The sequence below is a fragment of the Suncus etruscus genome, chromosome 7 (assembly GCF_024139225.1).
Source record: "Suncus etruscus isolate mSunEtr1 chromosome 7, mSunEtr1.pri.cur, whole genome shotgun sequence".
Lineage (NCBI taxonomy): Eukaryota > Metazoa > Chordata > Mammalia > Eulipotyphla > Soricidae > Suncus > Suncus etruscus.
The window spans coordinates 121,664,069-121,684,556 of NC_064854.1; the positions used below are offsets into that span (position 1 = coordinate 121,664,069).

Consider the following 20,488-nt stretch of genomic DNA (forward strand, 5'->3'; position numbering starts at 1 on the left):
TATATAGTACTACTCTGGGCTTACTTCCAGCTCTGTGCTCATGCACCACACCTGCTGCTCCAGGGACCAGATGCAGTTCTGGGGTTAGATCCAGGGTCAGCAGCATGCACGGCAAGTTATCTTAACTTCTGTATTGGCTCCTCAGTTTTATAAATTTGCCTATCCTAGGTTCTTTTCTTTTCTTTTTTTTTTCTTTTTTTTTTTTTGGTTTTTGGGCCACACCCGCTTGATGCTCAGGGGTTACTCCTGGCTAAGTGCTCAGAAATTGCCCCTGGCTTGGGGGGACCATATGGGACGCCAGGGGTTTGAACCTTGGTCCTTCCTTTGCTAGCACTTGCAAGGCAAACACCTTACCTCTAGTGCCACCTCACCGGCCCCAGGTTCTTTTCATATAATTGAAACAATGGCATATTTGCCTATTTCTGGATTATTGTACTTACCATAATGGTTTGAAGACTCACCTGTGTTGTAGCACATATCACAGGTTTATGACATTTTCAGATATTTTATGTGTTGAGGTAAAATATACATGAAAAATATTATTAACTATTATTAACTGTGAAATTTAGTGATATTAAATACATTCAAGATATGGTATAATCATTTTATCCTCTTCCAGGACGTCTGTAGCTATTCATTTTCATCTTCAGACCCTGATAATGTCTTTTTTATTTTCTTCTTTTTCGAATCACTGCAAATTACAAAGTTATTTATGGCTGAGTCTTAGGTGTACAATGTTCCAATCCCTTCACCCAAATTTCCCTGCCACCCCCACCTGTCTGCCTCTATTGACGCCCTTTTTATTTTATTTTATTTTATTTTATTTTATTTTATTTTGTTTTTGGGTCGCACCCGGCAGCATTAAGAGGTTATTCCTGGCTCGAGCCCGGAGAGATAGCACAGCGGCGTTTGCCTCGCAAGCAGCTGATCCAGGACCAAAGGTGGTTGGTTCAAATCCCCGTGTCCCATATGGTCCCCCGTGCCTGCCAGGAGCTATTGAGCAGACAGCCAGGAGTAACCCTGAGCAATGCCGGGTGTGGCCCAAAAACTAAAAAAAAAAAAAAAAGAAAAGAAGTTATTCCTGGCTCTATGCTCAGAAATCGCCCCTGGTAGGCACAGGGGACCATATGGGATGCCACGATTCGAACTGCCAGGATTCGAACTACCGTTCTTCTGCATGGAAGGCAAATATGCCTTACCTCCATGCTATCTCGCCTGCCCCTACTGCAGTCCTTTTTTATCTCCTTTTTATCACCATTTATTTTGGTTTGGTCTTGTTTTGGAAGCACACTGGGTGATGCTCAGGGATTACTCCTGGTTTACACTCAGGGATCCCTCCTGGTTGTGCTCAGGGGATTATGTGGACTGTCAGGGATTAAGCCTGAATTGGCTGCATTCAAGGCAAGTACCCTACCTGCTCAGGTCCTTGTAATTAGTTTTTAATTTCTGTTATTATGTTTTTCTGTTCCAAATTATCTTTTAGTTTCCTTTAAACTCCTCTTAAATTCTGTTTTATTTGGAAGATTCCTCCAAATTTTGCATCATATTTGGCAACTTAAAGATATAATAACTTAAAAAATAAATAAATAAATAAATAAAAATAAATAAAGGAGGGGCCGGAGAGATAGCATGGAGGTAAGGCGTTTGCCTTTCATGCAGAAGGTCATCGGTTTGAATCTCGGCATCCCATATGGTCCCCCGTGCCTGCTAGAAGTGATTTCTGAGCATGGAGCCTAGAGTAACCCCTGAGCACTGCCGGGTATGAACCAAAAAAAAAAAACACAAAAAAAGAAAAAAAATAAATAAAGGAGGCCGGAGAGATAGCATGGAGGTAAGGCTTTTGCCTTGCATCCAGAAGGACGGTGGTTCGAATCCCAGCGTCCCATATAGTCCCCCATGCCTGCCAGGGGCAATTCCTGAGCGTAAAGCCAGGAGTGACCCCTGACCGCTGCTGGGTGTGACCCAAAAACAAAACAAAAAAAAATAAAATAAAAAATATATATATAACATTTGGGGCCAGAGTGGTGGCGAGGAGCAGTAAGGCATCTGCCTTGCCGGTGTGAGCCAAAGACAGACTGTGGTTCAATCCCCTGGCGTCCTGTATAGTCTCCCAAGCTAGGAGTAATTTCTGAGTACATAGCCAGGAGTAACCCCTGAGCATCACCGGGTGTGCCCCAAAAATAAAATTAAAAAAAATATATACATATATATAAAACATTTGTCCTTATTTGTTACTAGAATGTCTTTGTTTTTGTGGGGTTTTTTTGTTTTTATTTTTGTTTTTGGGTCACACCCGGCAGTGCTCAGGGGTCACTCCTGGCTCTATGCTCAGAAATCGCTCCTGACAGGCTCAGGAAACCCATATGGGATGCCGGGATTTGAACCACTGCCCTTCTGCATGCAAGGCAAATGCCTTACCTCCATGCTATCTCTCCGGGCCCCTCTTTGTTTCTTTTTCTTTCTTTGTTTTTGGGCCATACCTGGTGGCACTCAGGGGTTACTCCTGGCTCTGTGGTCAGAAATCACTCCTGGCAGGCTCGGGGGACCATAAGGGGTGCCAAGGATTGAACCTGGATTGGCTGCATGCAAGGCAAATGCCATACCCACTTTGCAATCGCTTTGGCCCCTTGTTTTATTATTTATTTTAATAAAAAACAACTTGACATCATTCTTTTCCTAAAACAGAGAGCCTAAGTATGCACAGGCCCTAGGTAAACTTTAACCTGAATGGTTCATGGTAAAAGCAAGGGAAGAAAGAGGTGAGAGCCTGGTTGGGGAGGACTACTCTCATCTCTCTTCTAGTGACCTCAGTGCAAGGGCCACTCAGGTGCCAGGTATTGACAAGATGCCACAAAGATAAAGACAACCAGAGTCACCCTTGTCTTCCCCCAATCCCAACTCAAGACGAGCAGCCCAGCCAGGATCCCGAGCTGGGGCTCTATTGGCTCTGGCCTCTGGCCAGCCCTTCTCCCAGCAGTCCCCAGGAACATTTCTATTAGTGGGTAGAAACCTTAGGGAGAGGGTTTGGATGAGGAGCAGTGGTGCTCTGCAAGCAACCAGGGTCCTACCTGTCCTCCCCTCCCAGCAACCAAGGCCCCTTTAAGGGCTGAAGGGGATACAGAAGCCAGGTGGCCTAGTGGAGCTCAGCACCCATACAGGCCCACCTTGACCCTGCCTGCTGTACTTACTCCCCAGCAGGCAGGCACATGAACTAAGTTACCCGCACTGGACAGGAATCACCTTTATTTGAATCTGCTGTTGAGTGGCCAGTTGGTGCAGATGGCACTCGATGTGGATCAGGAGGGCATCCAGCATGTGCAGGATCCGAAGGAGGACCGCGCGGTCCGAGGCAGGGACCCGGCGTTTACCGAGTGCAGGTGTATCCCTGGTCATCTTTTGAAACTGAGGAGAGGAAGAGGAGGCAGGCCTGAGAGCCAAGGCGAGGTGAGGAGGAGCTACAGTCGAGCTGCAGGGGAAGAGAAGCACTCCAGAGGACAGGACCAGCTTCTGAGGCCTCGCGTGATCATGAGGTTCGTGGGGCCTCGACTAGTAGCCGAACTCTCAGAGGGAAGATGAGAGGGTATGGTACTGGCCACAAGGAATGCAGGGACCTGGGATGAAGGTGGACAGCAGGAAGTGTACAGGCAGGACTGAGAGGACAGTTGGGACCAAGGCCCAGTCTCACCTCGCTCTGGGCCTGTGTCCGCCACCGCAGTGCTGTGTGCCCCAGCATGAGCACCGCGATGGTGCCCCCCATCAGCCAGGCCACCGGGTGGATGCGGTTCATTCCCAGGCCCATCCAGCGGCCGGGACACCCCAGGCTGATCTCGCAGCCATCCACACTGTTGGGCTGGCACCCCCAGGGCTGCAAATCCAGCCCCACTTGGTACCATGGGGGCCGAGACCAGCTAGAGATGGGGCCAGGCAATGCCAGCAGGAGCAGTACAGACAGGCAGAAGTACACGTGTGGCATGTCTGTGGCAAGAACTGCTGGAATCTGGGTGCCTGGCAACAGGCAAACACTTCCCCCATAGGGGCTTCCGAGACTGCAGGTTCCAGATGGGCCCTTCATGAGGGGAAGCCCAATGGCACAATCAACCCTGGAATCCAAACACCAGCCCACAGCCCCAGGCAGCTCTCCACTGGCAGCTGCATCATCCACATCTGACCCAGCACAATACCCTGAACTGTCCAGGTTCAGCCTCACAATCCTCCTGGCAGCCCAGGGGGGGTGCTCTGAAGGTGGGCCTCTCTGTCTCCCAATAGTGTAAAGGTTCCTCTCAGGCAGTGAGGTCTTATAAACTTTGTTCTCTTGGCGCCCCATACAGACCCCTCTGGTGCTCCTAGCCCTGGCCCAGGCATTTGTGCTACTAGAGTTATGGTTCTAGGTCCCCCTGAACCCCGAACCTGTCTTCCAGGACAACTGAGGGCAATCCTGCCCCTTCTCGGCCTCTGACTCCATTTCGTTTTCAGAATGTGCCTGACTTTTGTGTAGTCCTTTGTCCGAGGTCTGCTTTTCACTCTTGTCTAGTGTTGGATCAATATTTGCCAAGCACAGCCTCATGCCAGGCACCGTTCCTCGTACTGATTCCTGAGTGCAGGGTGGGGCAACAGACAAATAGAGGTGGCGGGCACAGAAAGCACTGACTTCCTGAGCTTCCTAAGTCTGGGGACTGAGGGAGGAGAGCTGTGCAGGGCACTGACCAGATCCCGATGAAACCAGAGCTGAACAAGAATAATCGCAAGCACTGCTCGTCCTTTTTGCTTTGTTTTGGGGCCAACACCCAATGATGCTCAAGGGTTACTCTAGGCTCCGCACTCAGGAGTAACTCAGTGCTCAAGGACTATATGGGATGTCAGGGATCAAAGCCTTTTGGGTCACCTGCAAGGCATGCATCCTATCTGCTGTATTATTGCTACACATCAGCCCCAGTTTCAGGTCTTTTGGACCCTATCCAGTGATGATCCTACAGGCTCTGCATTTCTGGCCTTGACTCCTCCAGTGTTCCAAGCAGCTATGGTGGGCACAACTGCTGTTCCACTGCTCAATTCTGTAGGTGGAGCATGCTCAGACCTCAGACTCTGGTCACTGATCCACTCAGCCAAAAGCTGGCCTGTGGACGCACTACTGTCCATTGGCCACATGCTCAGGTATCAGGGTTCTTGTTTAGGGAGAAGAGAAGGGGCCATACCAGGTGGTGCTGAGGGCTTACTCCTTTATCTTTACTCAGTGGCCACCCCTGGCAGGGCTCAAGAGACCATATGCAGTACCGGGGATCAAATTTGGGTTGGCATGTAACATACTACCTACTGTACATCACTCCAGCTCCTAGATTTTGGGGGTCACAGCCAGGGGTGCTCAGGGCTTACTCCTGGCTCTGTCCTCATGGGTCACTCCTGGCAATTTGGGGGGCCATATGGAGTTCTGGGGACTGAACCCAAATTGGCCACATGCAAGGCAAGAGTGCCTTCCCCACTGTGCTATTTCTTGGCCCTTAGAGATGGTAGAATACATGAGGTCTTCTCAGGTAAAGCAGGACCCACACTCACTGCATCAAGCATAGCTGCTTCATTAGCTCAGGCTGATGTTCCATTGTCCACCCTACCATACCCCTTGGAGGAATCTTCCTGAGCAGTAGCTCCTGCTCCAACTGTTTTCCATCTGAGGACCCAGGAGCCATGAATCCAGATGTCCCCTCCAGGCCTAGACTGTGTAGCTCTCCTTTCTGTTCTGTGCTTTCTTTCCCCCAACCTTCAAACTTTCCCCAAATTTCTGTCTTCTGGGTTCTGTATTAGGGACAGAAGCCAGGTCTAAGGGCTGGAAATATAAAGATTAAGGTGTTCCCCTTGCATGTGGTCAACTCCGGTTTAATCTCCAGCAAAGCATGGTCCCCTGTCCCTGAGCACAAAGCCAGGGTTGGGGATAGTCCTGAACACTGCTGGGTACAACACCCAAACACAAAAACAAGAAAACAAAACCAGTTAAGTCTGTGCCAACAACCCTGCCCAGGTCCCTGCCCCAGCCCCAATGGAGTCTGGCATTCGAAAAACAAATCTTTATTCCTGAGGTTGAAAATACAGAATCCGCCCCTGTCTCGAACAGTGCTGGCCTTGGCTCCAGCCCTTCCTGGGCCAGGACACCAAACTCAAGTCCCAGCACCTCCATCCCTGAGTTGAGTTGTGTAAGGAGGGGACTCCTCAGTGACTCTCTGGAGGCAGCCGAGGGCTGAGGGGCTCTCGCTGGTGCCCCATCCCATCCTCCAGAAGGCAGTAGTCTCAGCCAGGCAGAAGCACGGTCATAATTTGGTGGCCTGAGTGGGTGGAGGAGAGGAGGATCCTGTTAAGCCCCATAGATCACTCCCTCCCTAGGGAGCCCTTCAGGGAAAGGCAGGAAGGGGACAAGGTAGCCAAGAGGACCGTGTGGGCTTCCCAGGGTGAGATCACAGGTAGAGATAACAGCTCCGAGGGCCCAAGGTCAGCTTACCATAACTGGGGTGGCAGAATGGGCTGGTGAGTGTTGGAGGGCAAAGACGACGGCATCGTGAATAGAAGCAAAGAGGTGCTTCTTCGTGATGAGGCCATCAAAAAAGTGTCCAGCCTCCAGCTGGGCCACCACCGGAGCTGCAGGCAGACTCCCTGACTCAGGAACCACAGTAACGGGAATGCCAGGGACCAGCACAAAGAAGGCTCTGACCTGTCACTCTTAAGCTAGAGCCCCAGTCGCTCCGACACCTGACCCCCACCTCCCCACTTTAGGGAAAGCAGCTTTCATATGTGGCCTGGCAGACCACTAGAGGGGTCCCACCCCCCTGCCAGTCCCCAGCTCACGCACAGTGGCAGGCAGCCAAGTACACCTCCACCTCGATCTCCCGGAAGTCACGGATAATCTGCAGAGGAAAGAGGGTCAGACTCAGAGGGAGGATCCTCTCAGGGGCAGGGTGAGGAAGGGGATTTAGAGGTGGACTTGGACAGGGTGATGGCAGGTCAGTGGCTTCTCAGCTGTTGGGGTCATGGTGAAGGCCCATGGTGAAGGGATCTTGACCTCCTCCCGACCCTTAGGGGTTACCCTTTGACCCTTACATTCTTTAGGCTCTTAAGGCACACAGTGTCCACAAAGGAGAGGGTGCTCATGTCCAGAATGAGGCTGTGGAAACCTGGCTGAGGCAGTCCCAGCGACCTCAGGGTAGAGACAGCCAGAGCCTCCTTAGCTTTGGGACTGCTAGCCTCTGAGTCCACTGGATCCGAAGGCTTTGGGTCTTCCACCTCAGAGTGCATCTCCTGAGGAAGCAAACATGCTGCCAGGACTGCCCACGGGGGGCACAGCAGAGGGCGGGGCAAGTGGGGACAATCGTATATGCAGGCAGATTAATGCCCATATAAATCGGGCATAAAGGGGCACATGAGGCCACAGGCACAGGGAAGCTCCCGGATGTGACACTGGAAACTCATGACCACCAAGGAGAGAGTGATTCCTGTCCAGGACACAGCCAGTCATACAGATGCAGCTCCTGCTTTCCTAAGACTCACAGGGAATTTGAGCAGGGAGGAGTTGCACAGGGATGGGGTTCAGCCGCGGGGCACTTGTCTTGTTCAGGAGACACCCTCAGTTCAACTCAGGGTAGGAAAGGAAAAATAAAGAGGGCTGGAGTGAGAGTATAGTTGTTAGGGTTCTTGCCTTGCAACATGGCCAACCTGGCTTGAATCCCTGACATTTCTATGGTCCCTTTTAACCTGCCAGAAATGATTCCTACTGGCTCTGAGTGCTTCTGGCTTTGGGTGTGGCCCAAAGACAAAGCAAAGGAAGGAAAAAAGGAGAGTGCCAGGCCTGCACTCTCCCTTCAGCTGGCCTCAGAAAGACAGTAACTTGCATGCAGAGGTGGCGCGCGCACACACACACATCAGTCCCCTTGCCTGCATCTCTTACTAAACTTGGTGCCTCAATTTTTTTGTTGTCATTTTTTGGGTCACACCTGGCAGCGCTTAGGAGGTACTCCTGGCTCTATACTCAGAAATCGCTCCTGACGGGCTCAGGGGACCAAATGGGACGCCGAGATTTGAACCATCGACCTTCTGCATGAGAGGCAAATGCCTTACCTCCATGCTATCTCTCTGGCCCCTGGTGCCTCAATTTGATAGTAGATTTCCCCCAACACACAACCAATTCCTCCTCTCCCCTTGACTAGATTCAAAGTCCTCATCTAGATCACAGATAAGAGCTACATGCAGGATTTTCTGGCATATAGTCAGAGTTTTCCCCACAGGGTGTCTGCTCTGTCACCCCACACCTACTGCTGTCATGGCAGCTGGAAGCCATGGCCTTCCCCACAAGTCATGCGAATGCCCACCAGTGCTCCCTCTCCCACCTCCAGCCTCACCTGGGCCTTGGCAATCTCCACACTGTTGCGCTCAATGTCTTCACTGTCGGTGTTGGTATTAATGGGAACAGGAGTGCCCTGAGAGTCAGAGAGGAAAGAGGCATAAACAACTGGCCCAGTTGCCAAATGACCTTTTACCCTCCCAGCAACCCCACTGGGCCAGGCACTGCAGCTGGGGGCCCCAGGACAGCCAGGCTGGAGGCGGCAGAGGTTTAGACTTGCTCTGAGAATAGACACAAATGGACAGAAAAGGTCACGTGTGACCACTGGCGTGGGAGTAACCTGCCAGGAGGAAAAAACTAGGGGCCCCAGGGGGAAGGGGCAGGGAGAAAGACTGAGAGCGAGAAGGGGATGTCCAGGGCTGGGGAAGGGGGACATGTGGTAGGACAGGGCCCTGCCTGCTTCTGCAGCTTCTGCTTCTTCTGTAGTTGTTTCAGCTTCCGCTTCTCCTTCTTGAGCAGCTTCTTCTTCCGGTAGATGAGGTGGTCGACATCCACACCGCACTGGGAGAGAATAAGGGAAGGGAGTTAACCACAGGAAGTGAGGGACCCTGTGACACTCTGAAGGACACTCCGAGGACACCCCTGCCTCACCCTCTTCTTCAGAGCATCACAATAGAGCTCAGCATTGGCGAAGTACATGGTGACGGAGGAGCGGAAAATCTTCACACCTGGGACCTCCTTGGCCTGCAAACAGATCAGGGTGGTGGGGCTGAGCCCTCCTTTCCTGCTGAGTGTGTTCAGTATCCACCTGGTCACCCTCTGCTCCCCAGCTCATGGACTCTGTGTCCTGCCTGCCCAATTCCCCCCAGGGCCTCAGCTAGGCCTATAGTTTCCTCCTATTTTTCTTCCATTTGCTGCCTTCCAGGCCTGGTTTTGGGTTCTCAGGACTCCTCCTGGGTCCTGAATGTCTGTACTAGAGTATGTTTTCCTCAGGCAGAAACTCACTTGAGCCATCACCCTCACCAAGCCCACCCCCAGCTCCCAGGACACTCAGCAGAGTCCGGAGACTGGGCTGCTCCTCTTCTGACTTCCTTCTAGCCAACCTTGCCTAAACAGGGGACTTGTTTTAGTCCAGACCCTACCTCTGTGCCCATCAGGAAGAAAATGATCAGGGATCTAGGATCTCTGATGTAAAGGGATCCAGAAACCATCTCCCCTGAGTCCATAGCCCAGGGGCCCTGCTGCACTCAGGACACAGATCTACTCTGTGGGGATATTGGGGCACTCTAGCTCCCAACAAATCCCTCCCTGTACACCCCTCCTCCACCCTTAAAATCCCCAGATTTTAGGGTCCATGCCTGGTGGGAAAGGGCCCCCTGCCTCTGCCCTCCTCTTGGGGCGTTCCTTCTGGCCAGATGCACCTCTCACCTCTGAGTACTCAATTGTGTCTCTGTAAATATCCGTGTCCGCCACCTTCCCCAGGACAGAGTAGTGAGGCCTGGGAGGAAGTATAAGTGTGAGAAGAGGGGGCACTTAGTGGCCTTGAGTGACTCCCAAGATGGAGAGCAGGAAGCATGGAGTACCCAAAGGGAAGACTCACAACTGTGTGCGGACCACCATGAGCATTAAGGCGAAGACGACAGCCACTGCCAGCCCGAGGTCCAAGTTCAGCAAGGTGGTGGCGACAAAGGTCACCACCCAGATCATCTGCAAACAAAAGAGTCCATGGGATCCAAAGGGACTCCGGGACCAAGGCTGCCTCCCACCACAGCCCCAGGTTGCTCACCAGGTCCACTCGGTTCGTCTTCCAAAGCAAGCAGATGTCCCTGAACTGCAGCCACATACCCTTCAGGTTCACGATGATGGCAGCTGCCAGCACAGCCTGGAAAGGGTTGGGGAGAGGGCCACTAGAGACTGCTAAAGGTGCCCAGAGACTGCCAGCCACAACCTCACTTAAGAACATGAGATGCCCCAGAATCCTAGAATAACCCTGACTCATGGGAAATGCTATTCATCCCTGAATGAAGCTTGAACCTATCTCTGAGTTCTGATTTTTTTTGGGGGGAGGGGCCACACCCAGTGACTCTCAGGGGTTACTCCTGGCTATGTGTCCAGAAATTGCTCCTGGCTTGGGAGACCATATAGGATGCCAGGGGATCGAACCGCAGTCCATCCTAGGTCAGCCATGTGCAAGACAAATACTCTACCACTGTGCCACCACTCCGGCCCCAAAGTTCTTATTTTTTTTTATTTTTTATTTTTGGTTTTTCGGGCCACACCCGTTAGATGCTCAGGGGTTACTCCTGGCTATGCGCTCAGAAATTGCCCCTGGCTTGGGGGGACCATATGGGACGCCGGGGAATCGAACCGTGGTCCTTTCCTTGGCTAGCGCTTGCAAGGCAGACACCTTACCTCTAGCGCCACCTTGCCGGCCCAAAGTTCTTATTTTTAATTGGGGGGGAGTTAGGGCCATAACCTGTAACTGGAGAGACCATATGTGGTGCCAGAAGTTGAACAGAAATTGGTCATCAGTGGGCAAGACAAATATCTAAACCCCTGTACTCTGTTGCTAGTATGTGGGGCAGGCTGAATCCCAGCCTACTGAAGCCTACTGAAGCTCCAGCACCATGCTCACACCCCACAGTTGCCGCCATGCCAATGTCAAACCTTTACTGCTCCACCACTGATCTCTGCAGAGACATGCAACTGACAAAACCTTCAAGTATGCTGGTTTTGGAGCTAAAAACTCTGGGGTTTTCTTGAAGTGGGGGCAGGCAGTATCCCCCTGCCCCTCTGTCCTTCTGGAAGGCCCAGCGGCCGCAGATGCCTCCCACAGCTTCCACTATGTTAACCTAGAATTCCATAAATCCTAGAAATCCTGGAGCACATATGTGGATACACAACACCTCCATGTTCTTCCATACTGATACTCCATAAGAGCACAACTACCAAATTAGACATGAAAGCAGCATAGAAGCCACCTAAGCTCAACAAATAAAAATAGCAACACAAACACAACCAAGCAAAGAAGTTTAGTAGACCTCAGACAATGACTTAATGACCCATTTGTGAAATATAACAAAAACTTTCTGTTACTCAAGCTTTTTTTTTTTTAAATAATTCCATTACCATATACTTGTAACAAGTTTACTAAACAATTTTGTGCCAGACAAAGGGCCGGGCTTGGAGGGCAGGGGAAACTGGGGAAAATGGTGGAGGAAAGTTACATTGGTGGTGGAATTGGTGATGCTGGAACACTGAAGGCCAGAAACAAATGTATTCGAAACACCTTTGTAAAACATTATTTTTTTTTGGGGGGGGTCACATCCGGCATCGCTCAGGGGTTATTCCTGGCTCCACGCTCAGAAATCACTCCAGGCAGGCTTGGGGGACCATATGGGATGCTGGGATTCGAACTAATGACCTTCTGCATGAAAGGCAAACGCCTTACCTCCATGCTATCTCTCCAGCCCAGTAAAACATGATTTTATTTTATTTTATTTTATTTATTTATTTATTTATTTTTTTTGTGGTTTTTGGGTCACACCCGGCAGTGCTCAGGGGTTACTCCTGGCTCCATGCTCAGAAATTGCTCCTGGCAGGCACGGGGGACCATATAGGACGCCGGGATTCGAACCGATGACCTTCTGCATGAAAGGCAACCGCCTTACCTCCATGCTATCTCTCTGGCCCCAAAACATGATTTTAAATAAAGTAAAAAACAAAAGCAACGGGCCCGGAAAGATAGCACAGCAGCATTTGCCTTGCAAGCAGCCGATCCAGGACCAAAAGTGGTTGGTTCGAATCCCGGTGTCCCATAGGGTCCCCCATGCCTGCCAGGAGCTATTTCTGAGCAGACAGCCAGGAGTCACCCCTGAGCATTGCCGGGTGTGGCCCAAAAACCAAAAAAAAAAAACAAAAAAACAAAAAACAAAACAAAAGCAAGGAGCCGGAGTGATAGCATAGAGGCAAAGCATTTGCCTTGCACTCGGCCAAGACACCACTAGGACAGACACAGGTTTGGTTACTGGCATCCCACATGGTCCCCAGAGCCTGCCAGAAGCGATTTCTGAGCGCAGAGCCAGGAGTAACCCCTGAGCACCGCCAGGTGTAGCCCCAAAATAACAATAACAAAACAAACAAACAGAAAAAAAAACCAGATATCTGGCTTCCGGTTTCCCCCTTTGATTCTGGAGGCCAGCTCTTGTCAGGTATAGGGTTTGGGAAGGCCCCATGCCAGAGGCCTTCTCCCTAGCCTGGGGAGTGCTGGGAGGCTTGACAGACCCCCAGCTGTCCCCCTCTTTCTCCCCTGGACTCCAGGCCTTCCCTGGGTGCCGGCCCAGATGGCCAGAAGTGGATTCAGGTGGACTCTTAGGGGTCCTCAGGCTTCCCCCCTCCCTCTGTACTCCAGGGGGGAGGTGCACAGGGAGGAGGGTGGGCAGATATCTAGCTCCCAGTTTCCTCTTTGATTCTGGAGGCCAGCTCTTGCCAGGTATAGGGTTTGGAGAGTCCCCATGCCAGAGGCCTTCTCCCTAGCCTGGGGAGTGCTGGGTGGCTTGGTAGGCCCCCAGCCATCCCCCTCTTTCTCCCCTGGACTCCAGGCCTTCCCTGGGCACTGGTCCAGGTAGACTCTATAGGGGTCAACAGGCTTTCCCCCTACCTCTCCCTACAGTAATGGGAATGCGCTTTGGGAGGAGGGCGGGCCGTTGCAGCACTGGTTTATGTTGGGACAGTCACTGGAAATTTTTTCTCCTTGGTCTCCATTTCAAAAACCATACGGGGGCTAGTGCCCCCACATGTACAATATATATTGATAGTATTATATGCATATAGTTTATATATGCATAATATCCATCTTGCATTGTGACCTTGATACTGCCCTACAAAGCTCATTTCTAATCTTTTACTACCTCAGTCCCAACCATTATTTCCCCCCATTTACCCATGTAGGGCCAGCTCATGACATGAAGCTCATCACATAGAGTGATGAGTACAGTTAGAGAAATAACTACACTGAAAACTGTCATAACAATGTGAATGAATGAGGGAAATAGAAAGCCTGTCTCAAGTACAGGTGTGGGTGGGGTGGGGAGGAGGGAGATCTGGGAAATTGGTGGTAGGAATCTTGCACTGGTGAAGGAGGGTGTTTTTTACATGACTGTAATCATACAACTACAACCATATTTGTAATCACAGTGTTTAAATAAAGATAATTTATAAAAAAAAAAAGAAAAGAAAACGACAGAGGGTCTAGAGCAATAGTACAGTGGGTAGAGTGCTTGCTTTGCATGCAGCCAACATCCCTGGCATCTCATATGGTTCCCTGAGTACCACTAGGAGTAACACCTAAGCATCTCTGGATGTGACCCAAAACAACAAGGGATGGAGGAAAGGAAGGAGGAAGGAGGAAGGAGGAAGGAGGAAGGAAGGAAGGAAGGAAGGAAGGAAGGAAGGAAGGAAGGAAGGAAGGGAAGAAGGAAGGAAGGAAGGAAGGAAGGAAGGAAGGAAGGAAGGAAGGAAGGAAGGAAGGAAGGAAGGAAGGGAGGGAGGGAGGGAGGGAGGGAGGGAGGGAGGAAAGGAAGGAGAGGGGGAGGGAGAAGGGGAGGGAGGGAGGGAAGGAGGAAGGGAAGGAGAAAGGCCATGACTGGGGAGGGGACCTGACTTGCTCTGAGATCTGGCCCAGAAGGGTGCAGGGGTGGAGGGGGAGAGGCTCACCTTGGGTAGATCACGGAAGAGTTTCCCAAGTTGGAGAATGATAATGAGGATGAAGAGAGAGGACACGGCTCCAGCAATCTGCAGGGTGAGCAGGGAGAGTGTGGAATGAGGGATGGGGTGGACAAGAAGTAAGGGATGCACAGACGTATCCATGTGCCACAGCTGACATCCACCTACCTGTGTGTTGCCCCCGGTGCTCTCCTGAACCAGGCTCCGAGACATGGAACAGCTGATGGGGAAGCATTGGAAGATGCCTCCAAAGAGGTTCGAGAGGCCTAGGGCCACCAGCTCCTGGGGATTGCAGGGGAGAGTGGAGGGACATGAAAAGACCTCTGTAGTGGTACTGCAATGAGCCTCCTTCCCCAGTCAATGCACCCCCTCCAAGATCTGGTATCTATGTGTTCCTCTTGCCATGTCCAGACCTGGTTGCTGTCCACACGGTAGCCATGCTTCAGGGCGAAGATCTTCCCCAGGGAGATGGCAATGGCAAACCCCACCACAGCGATGGTGAAGGCATTTCCCATGAGCGTCATGAATAAATCGACTTCGGGGACCGCTGGCTCTACCAGCCTGCAAGGAACATCTGTGACGCCAAAAGCAGTCATGGCCCTGGTACCCCAGTCCTCCAGGCCTAACAGAGGACAAACTCACCCTGTAGGTATTTCGCCCACAGTGTCCACATTAAATCTGCCTGTCAGGTTAAATCCATAGGAGATGCCTGTGGCCCCGATGAGCTGAGGGGAAAGGACAGAGTCAGAAGGGATAGACAAACCACTTTTGGGATGAAGAGGGAGGCCTGAAGCAAAATTTTCAGAGGACTAAAGGGGAAATGAACCCTTAGATTAAGAAATGGACACACCCCCATTTCAGGGGGCAGGAAGATATCAACATGAATGCTTTCTTCCACAGTGACCCCCCCTCATCCCTGGGAACTCTCACAGGTCTCCAATATTCAGGGATGCCCACATGGCAGGGATGGATCCTCTCTGCCTCCCTGGCCCATCTCCCCACCCGGCCGTCCCTAGGCAGACCGTGAGCAGCTCCCCAGGAATGGGCACAGGCAGCCTTCCACTCAGATAGTTGTTCAGCAGCTTCACCAGTATGAGCACCAGCCCCGACACAGCAGCGGTGATCAAGGTGCCAGGCACGCTCTGGGGTAGTTTCTGGAAGACCTCGATCACTGTCTGAGGAGAGTTGGGGTGACAGGCTGCACTCAAGGCTCAGGACAACCCCAGCTGTCCCTCCTCCCACCATTACTTACATAGATGAGGGACAAGGGTCCAGAATGGCTGCTCAGATGGATGCCGAATACATACTTGAGCTGTGAGACAAAGACGTGCAGGGCTGCTGCCGTAGTATAACCTCGGACGAGAGGCTCGGACAGGTAGGTGACCACGAAGCCAAAGTGGACCAAGCCCAGCACAAGCTGTGGGGGGTAAGCCAGATAGTCAGGGGTGCAGGGGGACTGAACAGAAAGAGGGAGGAGGCTCTGGGCTGGAGCAATAGTATAGTAGAGAAGTGTTTGCCTTACACAACCGAGTTCTGTCCCTAACATCCCAGATGGTTCTCTAAGCCCTCCAGGAACAATTCCAGAGCACAGAGCCAGGAGTAACCCTTCAGTATCACTGGGTGTGGCCCCAAACAAACAAAAAGGGTGAGGAAGCTCCTCAGAGGCATGGGAAGAGGTGTGTGTATGGAACACATACCTGAAAGCAGCCCACTAGGAAGCTGAGTGTGTAGGCTATTTGTACCCGCTTCATTTCCACATTTTCACTGATGGTCTTGTTGACACTGTCCTCAGGAGCCAGGGACTCTGTCAGGCTGCCCACCATCACCGACATGACGGCAAAGGTTCCTGCAGAGTGAGGCAGGTCTAAAGTGGGGAAGACCTGCCCCACCCTGGAGCCCTGTTCTCAAGGCAATGGCTAGAGAGACCCAGGTCTTGGGGTTTCCCTATTTCTATTTCTGTTCTTATTGTCATGGGAGTCAGAACCGCAATGCTGGGAATGCAAGCATCGCTGGGGATTGTACCCTGGACTTCACAGAAGGCAGATCCTACCTTGCCCGGCTCTACCCCTAGACTCCCAGCTCTAAACAAATAACTTCAGACTAGACAATACAAATACAGGCTCTACCGGCCAGTCTTGACTCCAGAGCTCTTGATTTCTGTTTGTTTATTTTTGGATCACACCTGGCGGTGCTCAGGGATTACTCCTGGCTCTGCTCTCAGAAATTGCTCCTGGCTGGCTCAGGGGACTATATGGGGTGCCGGGATTCAAACAACCATCCAACCTGGGTCGGCTGCGTGCAAGGCAAATGCCCTACTATTGTGCTATCTCTCTGGCCCCAAATCCAGAGCTCTTGAGGTGACTACAAATGGGGACCTCCATATCATCTGTGCTGTCCCACTTGTGTCCACTAACTCCGGACCCCTTGCCCTGTGCAAGGCAGAATGATGAGGGCATGGCCTGCCTCTGGGTCCTTCAAACAATCTCATTCTCCGGAAGACAAGGCACATGAGACCCAAATTTGAGGCTCAATAATAAGAGGACAAGCCCAAGGCTGATATCCTATCAGTCCCACAGCAAAGCTGCCTCTCCCTAAGTCCCCTTGCCCTGTTCAGATGTCTCTCACTTTCACAGGAGTTGCAGACACTTCCACCAGGCTTGGTCTGCTTCACTCACCCACAGAGATGTGTTGGGACGTGCCAAATAGGAAGTAGATGAAGACAGGGTAGAAGGAGCTGTAGAGGCCATACACAGGGGGCAGGCCAGCCAGGAGAGCATAGGCCAGACCTGGAGGTAGAATGGTGGCAAGCATAGTTAGAGGTCAAGGGGTCAAAACCTTGAAAGGATGAGGGGATCTCAGCACTAGCACACAAGCCATTATGTTCCATGGCCAAAGACCCTGGTTGCAGTTTGGGGGGAAGTAGTCACAGACCACAGGCCTACTAGGCCCAGGCCTTGGGTAGGGTCATTCCATCCACAAAGGTTGAGGAGCTAGGCTCCGATGGGTCAGAGGTGGCTCACCCTGTGGCAGCTGCATAATGCCCACACTCAAACCAGACAGCAGGTCTCCTGGGAGACATTCACGCAAAGAATAACGGGGCAGCCAGGTCAAAATGGGGAGGCGTCGGAAGAGAAGAGCTCGGGCTCGAGCCTGCGAGCACCTGAAAGCACAGAAAGCAGATCTTAGGACGGGCTTCCTCAGCTTCGCCAATGCCCTGGTCCTTCCTCCCCACCCCAGACGTACTGGAACCAGGTTTTCCACTGGAGGGTTTTCTTTACTGGGTGCCAATGCCCCACTTCATCAAGCTCTTCCTGATTCAGCAGAGGCCGCTCCACATGGTAATCTCGTCTCCTCAGCTCCATTGCATGAGTGGGAGACAGCAAGGTCTGTGTGTCCCTCTGTCTGGGGTGTGAAGCCATAGACACAGTCAGGGCACCTCTAGCCAAATCCCACCCACATCTCCACCGGAGACAAGTAACCCACTGTCTCTTCCAGTCCCCAGTTTGTAGGAAGATCCAACTCCCAGCTGCCTTTGCAGATCTCACACCCAAGCCAGGGCACTACCTGAACTTTGGCTGGTGGACGACTCTTGCTGGGACAAAGTCCCCACCAAGAGACAGCGGGATGAGCAGAATCCACACTTTGAATTAGGTGTGGCTGACCATCCCTGAAAGTTCTGTGTCTTGATCTCGGGTGAATGCCCTGGCCTGTACCCTCCCTCCCCCCGTCAATCCTGGTCCTTCTCCAGCTGCTACGAAGAGTCCAGTACCGGTGGTCTGAAAACATGTTCCAAGAAGGGAGGATCCCAGCCGCACAGTCTGGTACTTGGAGCCAATCTATCTTCACAAGAGACCTTTCCCTCTAGGGCAAGTTCAGTGTTGGGGCCAAGATAAACCCTGAGCCTCTAGGCTCAAATCCTATAAACTATCTCAACTCAGAACTAATCTGGGACAGTCTGGGGCTGGCTGGCTCTTTCCCCAGGGAGAAAAAGGGTCTTACCTGCAGGGTAAGGCTCCCACCTGGAGGTGAGTGTAATGAGTGAGGGTTTCAGGACAGTTTTATCTGTCAGTATAGTTCTGGCTTAGGGTGGGAGACACATCTTGACTGCCCAGAGATTCCGAATCCACGCAAGAGAGGGCAGGTATAGGGGGGACCTATGGGGAGGGATCTATGAGGAAGTGATCCTGGACACAGACTTTGCTTGCCTGTAGGGCTAGAAGCTCTCACTGAAGAAGATGCCACCCCTTAGAGAAAGTTCTGGTGAGTGAGAAAATCTAAGGATCCTCACTGCCAGCTCGGGGGCAGCTGAGGACTATGAAGGAGGTGCCCAGAGAAATGATATGAAAAAAGAGCTCCCCCAGAAGAGATCTGGATTGGGGGGGGGGTGGAGGAATCTTACCTGGGGAAAAGTGCTCTCCTGCTGGAGAAAGCTTTTCGCCCCCTGTCAAGAAAGTTCTGATCTGTGAGAAGCTCTCCCCTAGAGGCAAGGGACCTCCTGGAGAAGCTGGAACTCACCTGGGCGACTTAAGTCCTCTAACCTGGATGTCCCTGCTGGGAGGGACTGTGTGTGCGAGGAAGCTCCTCAGACACTGGGCATCGGGGTGTCTCAGGAAGACCTTTGAGGCCTCCTCTGGCTCCTCCTCTGAGGCAGCCAAGCCTCTCTGGGCCTTCTTAAAGGGCTCACTGGACCCTTGCTTGGAGGGCGGGTTCCCAGGGACGGCTCCTCCCTCTTAGGGTGCTACCAAAGGGCCTGAGCGTGTGACAGACAGATCAGATCGTGCATTCCCAAGCAGGCAGGCTCGGGGTGTCCAGGCCCCCAACCCACCCAGATCTGACAGGTCGCATCTCCTCCAACACTGGGGTTCCTGAGACCTCCCCTAAATCTCAGGTGGCGACTTTTTTGCGATCATCCTCCAGGGGCCCAGATGTCACCAGGCCCCGAATTCTCTCTCTCTCTCTCCCAGCGCTGTTGCAAGCTCAGGAGAATGGCCCTGAGGTGAAAGCAAGGAGGCGTCTGCAAGAAGCGTGAAATGTCTCCTCCTCCATACTAGGCTGCTCTCAACCTTTCTCCACAGCCGGGCTTCGGTTGAGGACCCTGAGGCGACTCCTCAGGGCGACCTGAGGAGGACATGCAGGCGAAGACACTCACCCCGACGCTTCAGAGAGCCCCATGGCCGATTGGCTGGCTGCTCCCTCAGCGCCTCAGAGCCAGACAGACAGCGGAGGGCGGGGCCGGGGCCCGAGGCGGAGGCAGCGCGCTCCCAAGAGCCAATCAGCGGGCAGGAGATGACAGTAACGGGCCAATCAGAGCTCGGGGCGGGATCTCGATGCAGATTTGTGGGCGTGGCCAACCCCCCTCGAGAGGAAAGCTTTTTTTTTTTTGGACCCGCTTCTCGCCCCAAGTCCCGCCCGGCGTGCCAGTTCACGCGTGATTTTCTCTCCTAAGCGGGGTCGACCTGCTCGGGTCGAGTCGAGGCGACACAAGTTCGAGCCCCGGCTCGGGTAGTTGTAGCCACACACCCCCTCTGCCCCTGAGTGGGATGGAAGGCGCTGCTGACCCCACTTTCTTGCTCAATGGTGTCCCCCAGTGGAGTAGGGAGCCCTGGGACGGGGGAATGGCTGGTGCCTGAGGTCTTGGAGGAGGACCCCAACTTTCTTAGCCCTGGAGAGGGAGGGAATTTTTGTTTGTTTGTTTTGGGGTCACACCCGGCTGTGCTCAAGGGTCACTCTTGGCTCTATACTCAGAAATCCCCCCTGGTAGGCTCTGGGCAGGGGATCCTATGGGATGCCATCTGGGATTTGAACCATCATCCTTCTGCATGCAAGGCAAACTTTTGCCCTACCTCCATGCTATCTCTCTGGCCCCAGAGGGAGGACATTTTGGGTTTCAATTTTGGAGACTGAGCTCTGCTCTCCTAGGCCCTACCACACCCCCCCCAAATGTACTCCCCCAGGCCAGTGTCTGAAGACAGAAGGAACGCAGTGTCCTTACAGGCCAACTCCAAAGCTCAAAATAGTCTGGAGTCAGAACTGTCAGCAAGCTGAGGATGGACTGAGAAGTTCCCACGGTTGCTTTGGCCCTGGGCTAGGCAAATGCTGTCTCAGTGCTGCTGGTCTTAAAGGATTAGGAAGACTTCTAAAAAAACAAAAAAGTGCACGTCTGGGGCTGGAGAGAGCACAGAGGTGGGATGTTTGTTTTGCACGCAGCCAACCCAGGCTGCACCCTGCTTCGATCCCCAGCATCCCATTTAGTGGCCCCCTAGCCTGCCCGGAGCAATTTCTGAGCACAGAGCCAGGAGTAACCTGAGCGCCACTGGGTGTGGTCTCAAAACCAAAAATAAATAAATAAAAAGTACATGCCTGCATAACTGGGGGTCTTAACAACCCACCCCCACTGCCATCCCCCTCAGGTGGGGTTAGAATTCTGGGTGGTTGGGGGGTCAGAAA

General features: G+C 52.4%; 1 protein-coding gene across 1 annotated transcript in view; it reads right to left on the reverse strand.

Annotated features, from left to right (window-relative positions):
- Positions 1-6,041: 6,041 nt before the first annotated feature.
- Positions 6,042-20,488, reverse strand: part of CELSR3 (cadherin EGF LAG seven-pass G-type receptor 3) — a 45,005-nt gene continuing 30,558 nt past the window's right edge. The window contains 20 exon segments of the mRNA XM_049777436.1: positions 6,042-6,311; positions 6,485-6,621; positions 6,833-6,887; positions 7,081-7,278; positions 8,376-8,453; positions 8,774-8,878; positions 8,969-9,061; positions 9,746-9,815; positions 9,918-10,024; positions 10,104-10,199; positions 14,033-14,110; positions 14,210-14,323; positions 14,455-14,602; positions 14,684-14,766; positions 15,064-15,216; positions 15,294-15,458; positions 15,739-15,887; positions 16,717-16,827; positions 17,062-17,201; positions 17,285-17,443. Of these exon segments, the coding sequence (XP_049633393.1) occupies positions 6,297-6,311; positions 6,485-6,621; positions 6,833-6,887; positions 7,081-7,278; positions 8,376-8,453; positions 8,774-8,878; positions 8,969-9,061; positions 9,746-9,815; positions 9,918-10,024; positions 10,104-10,199; positions 14,033-14,110; positions 14,210-14,323; positions 14,455-14,602; positions 14,684-14,766; positions 15,064-15,216; positions 15,294-15,458; positions 15,739-15,887; positions 16,717-16,827; positions 17,062-17,201; positions 17,285-17,443 (2,254 nt within the window). The 3' untranslated portion in view covers positions 6,042-6,296.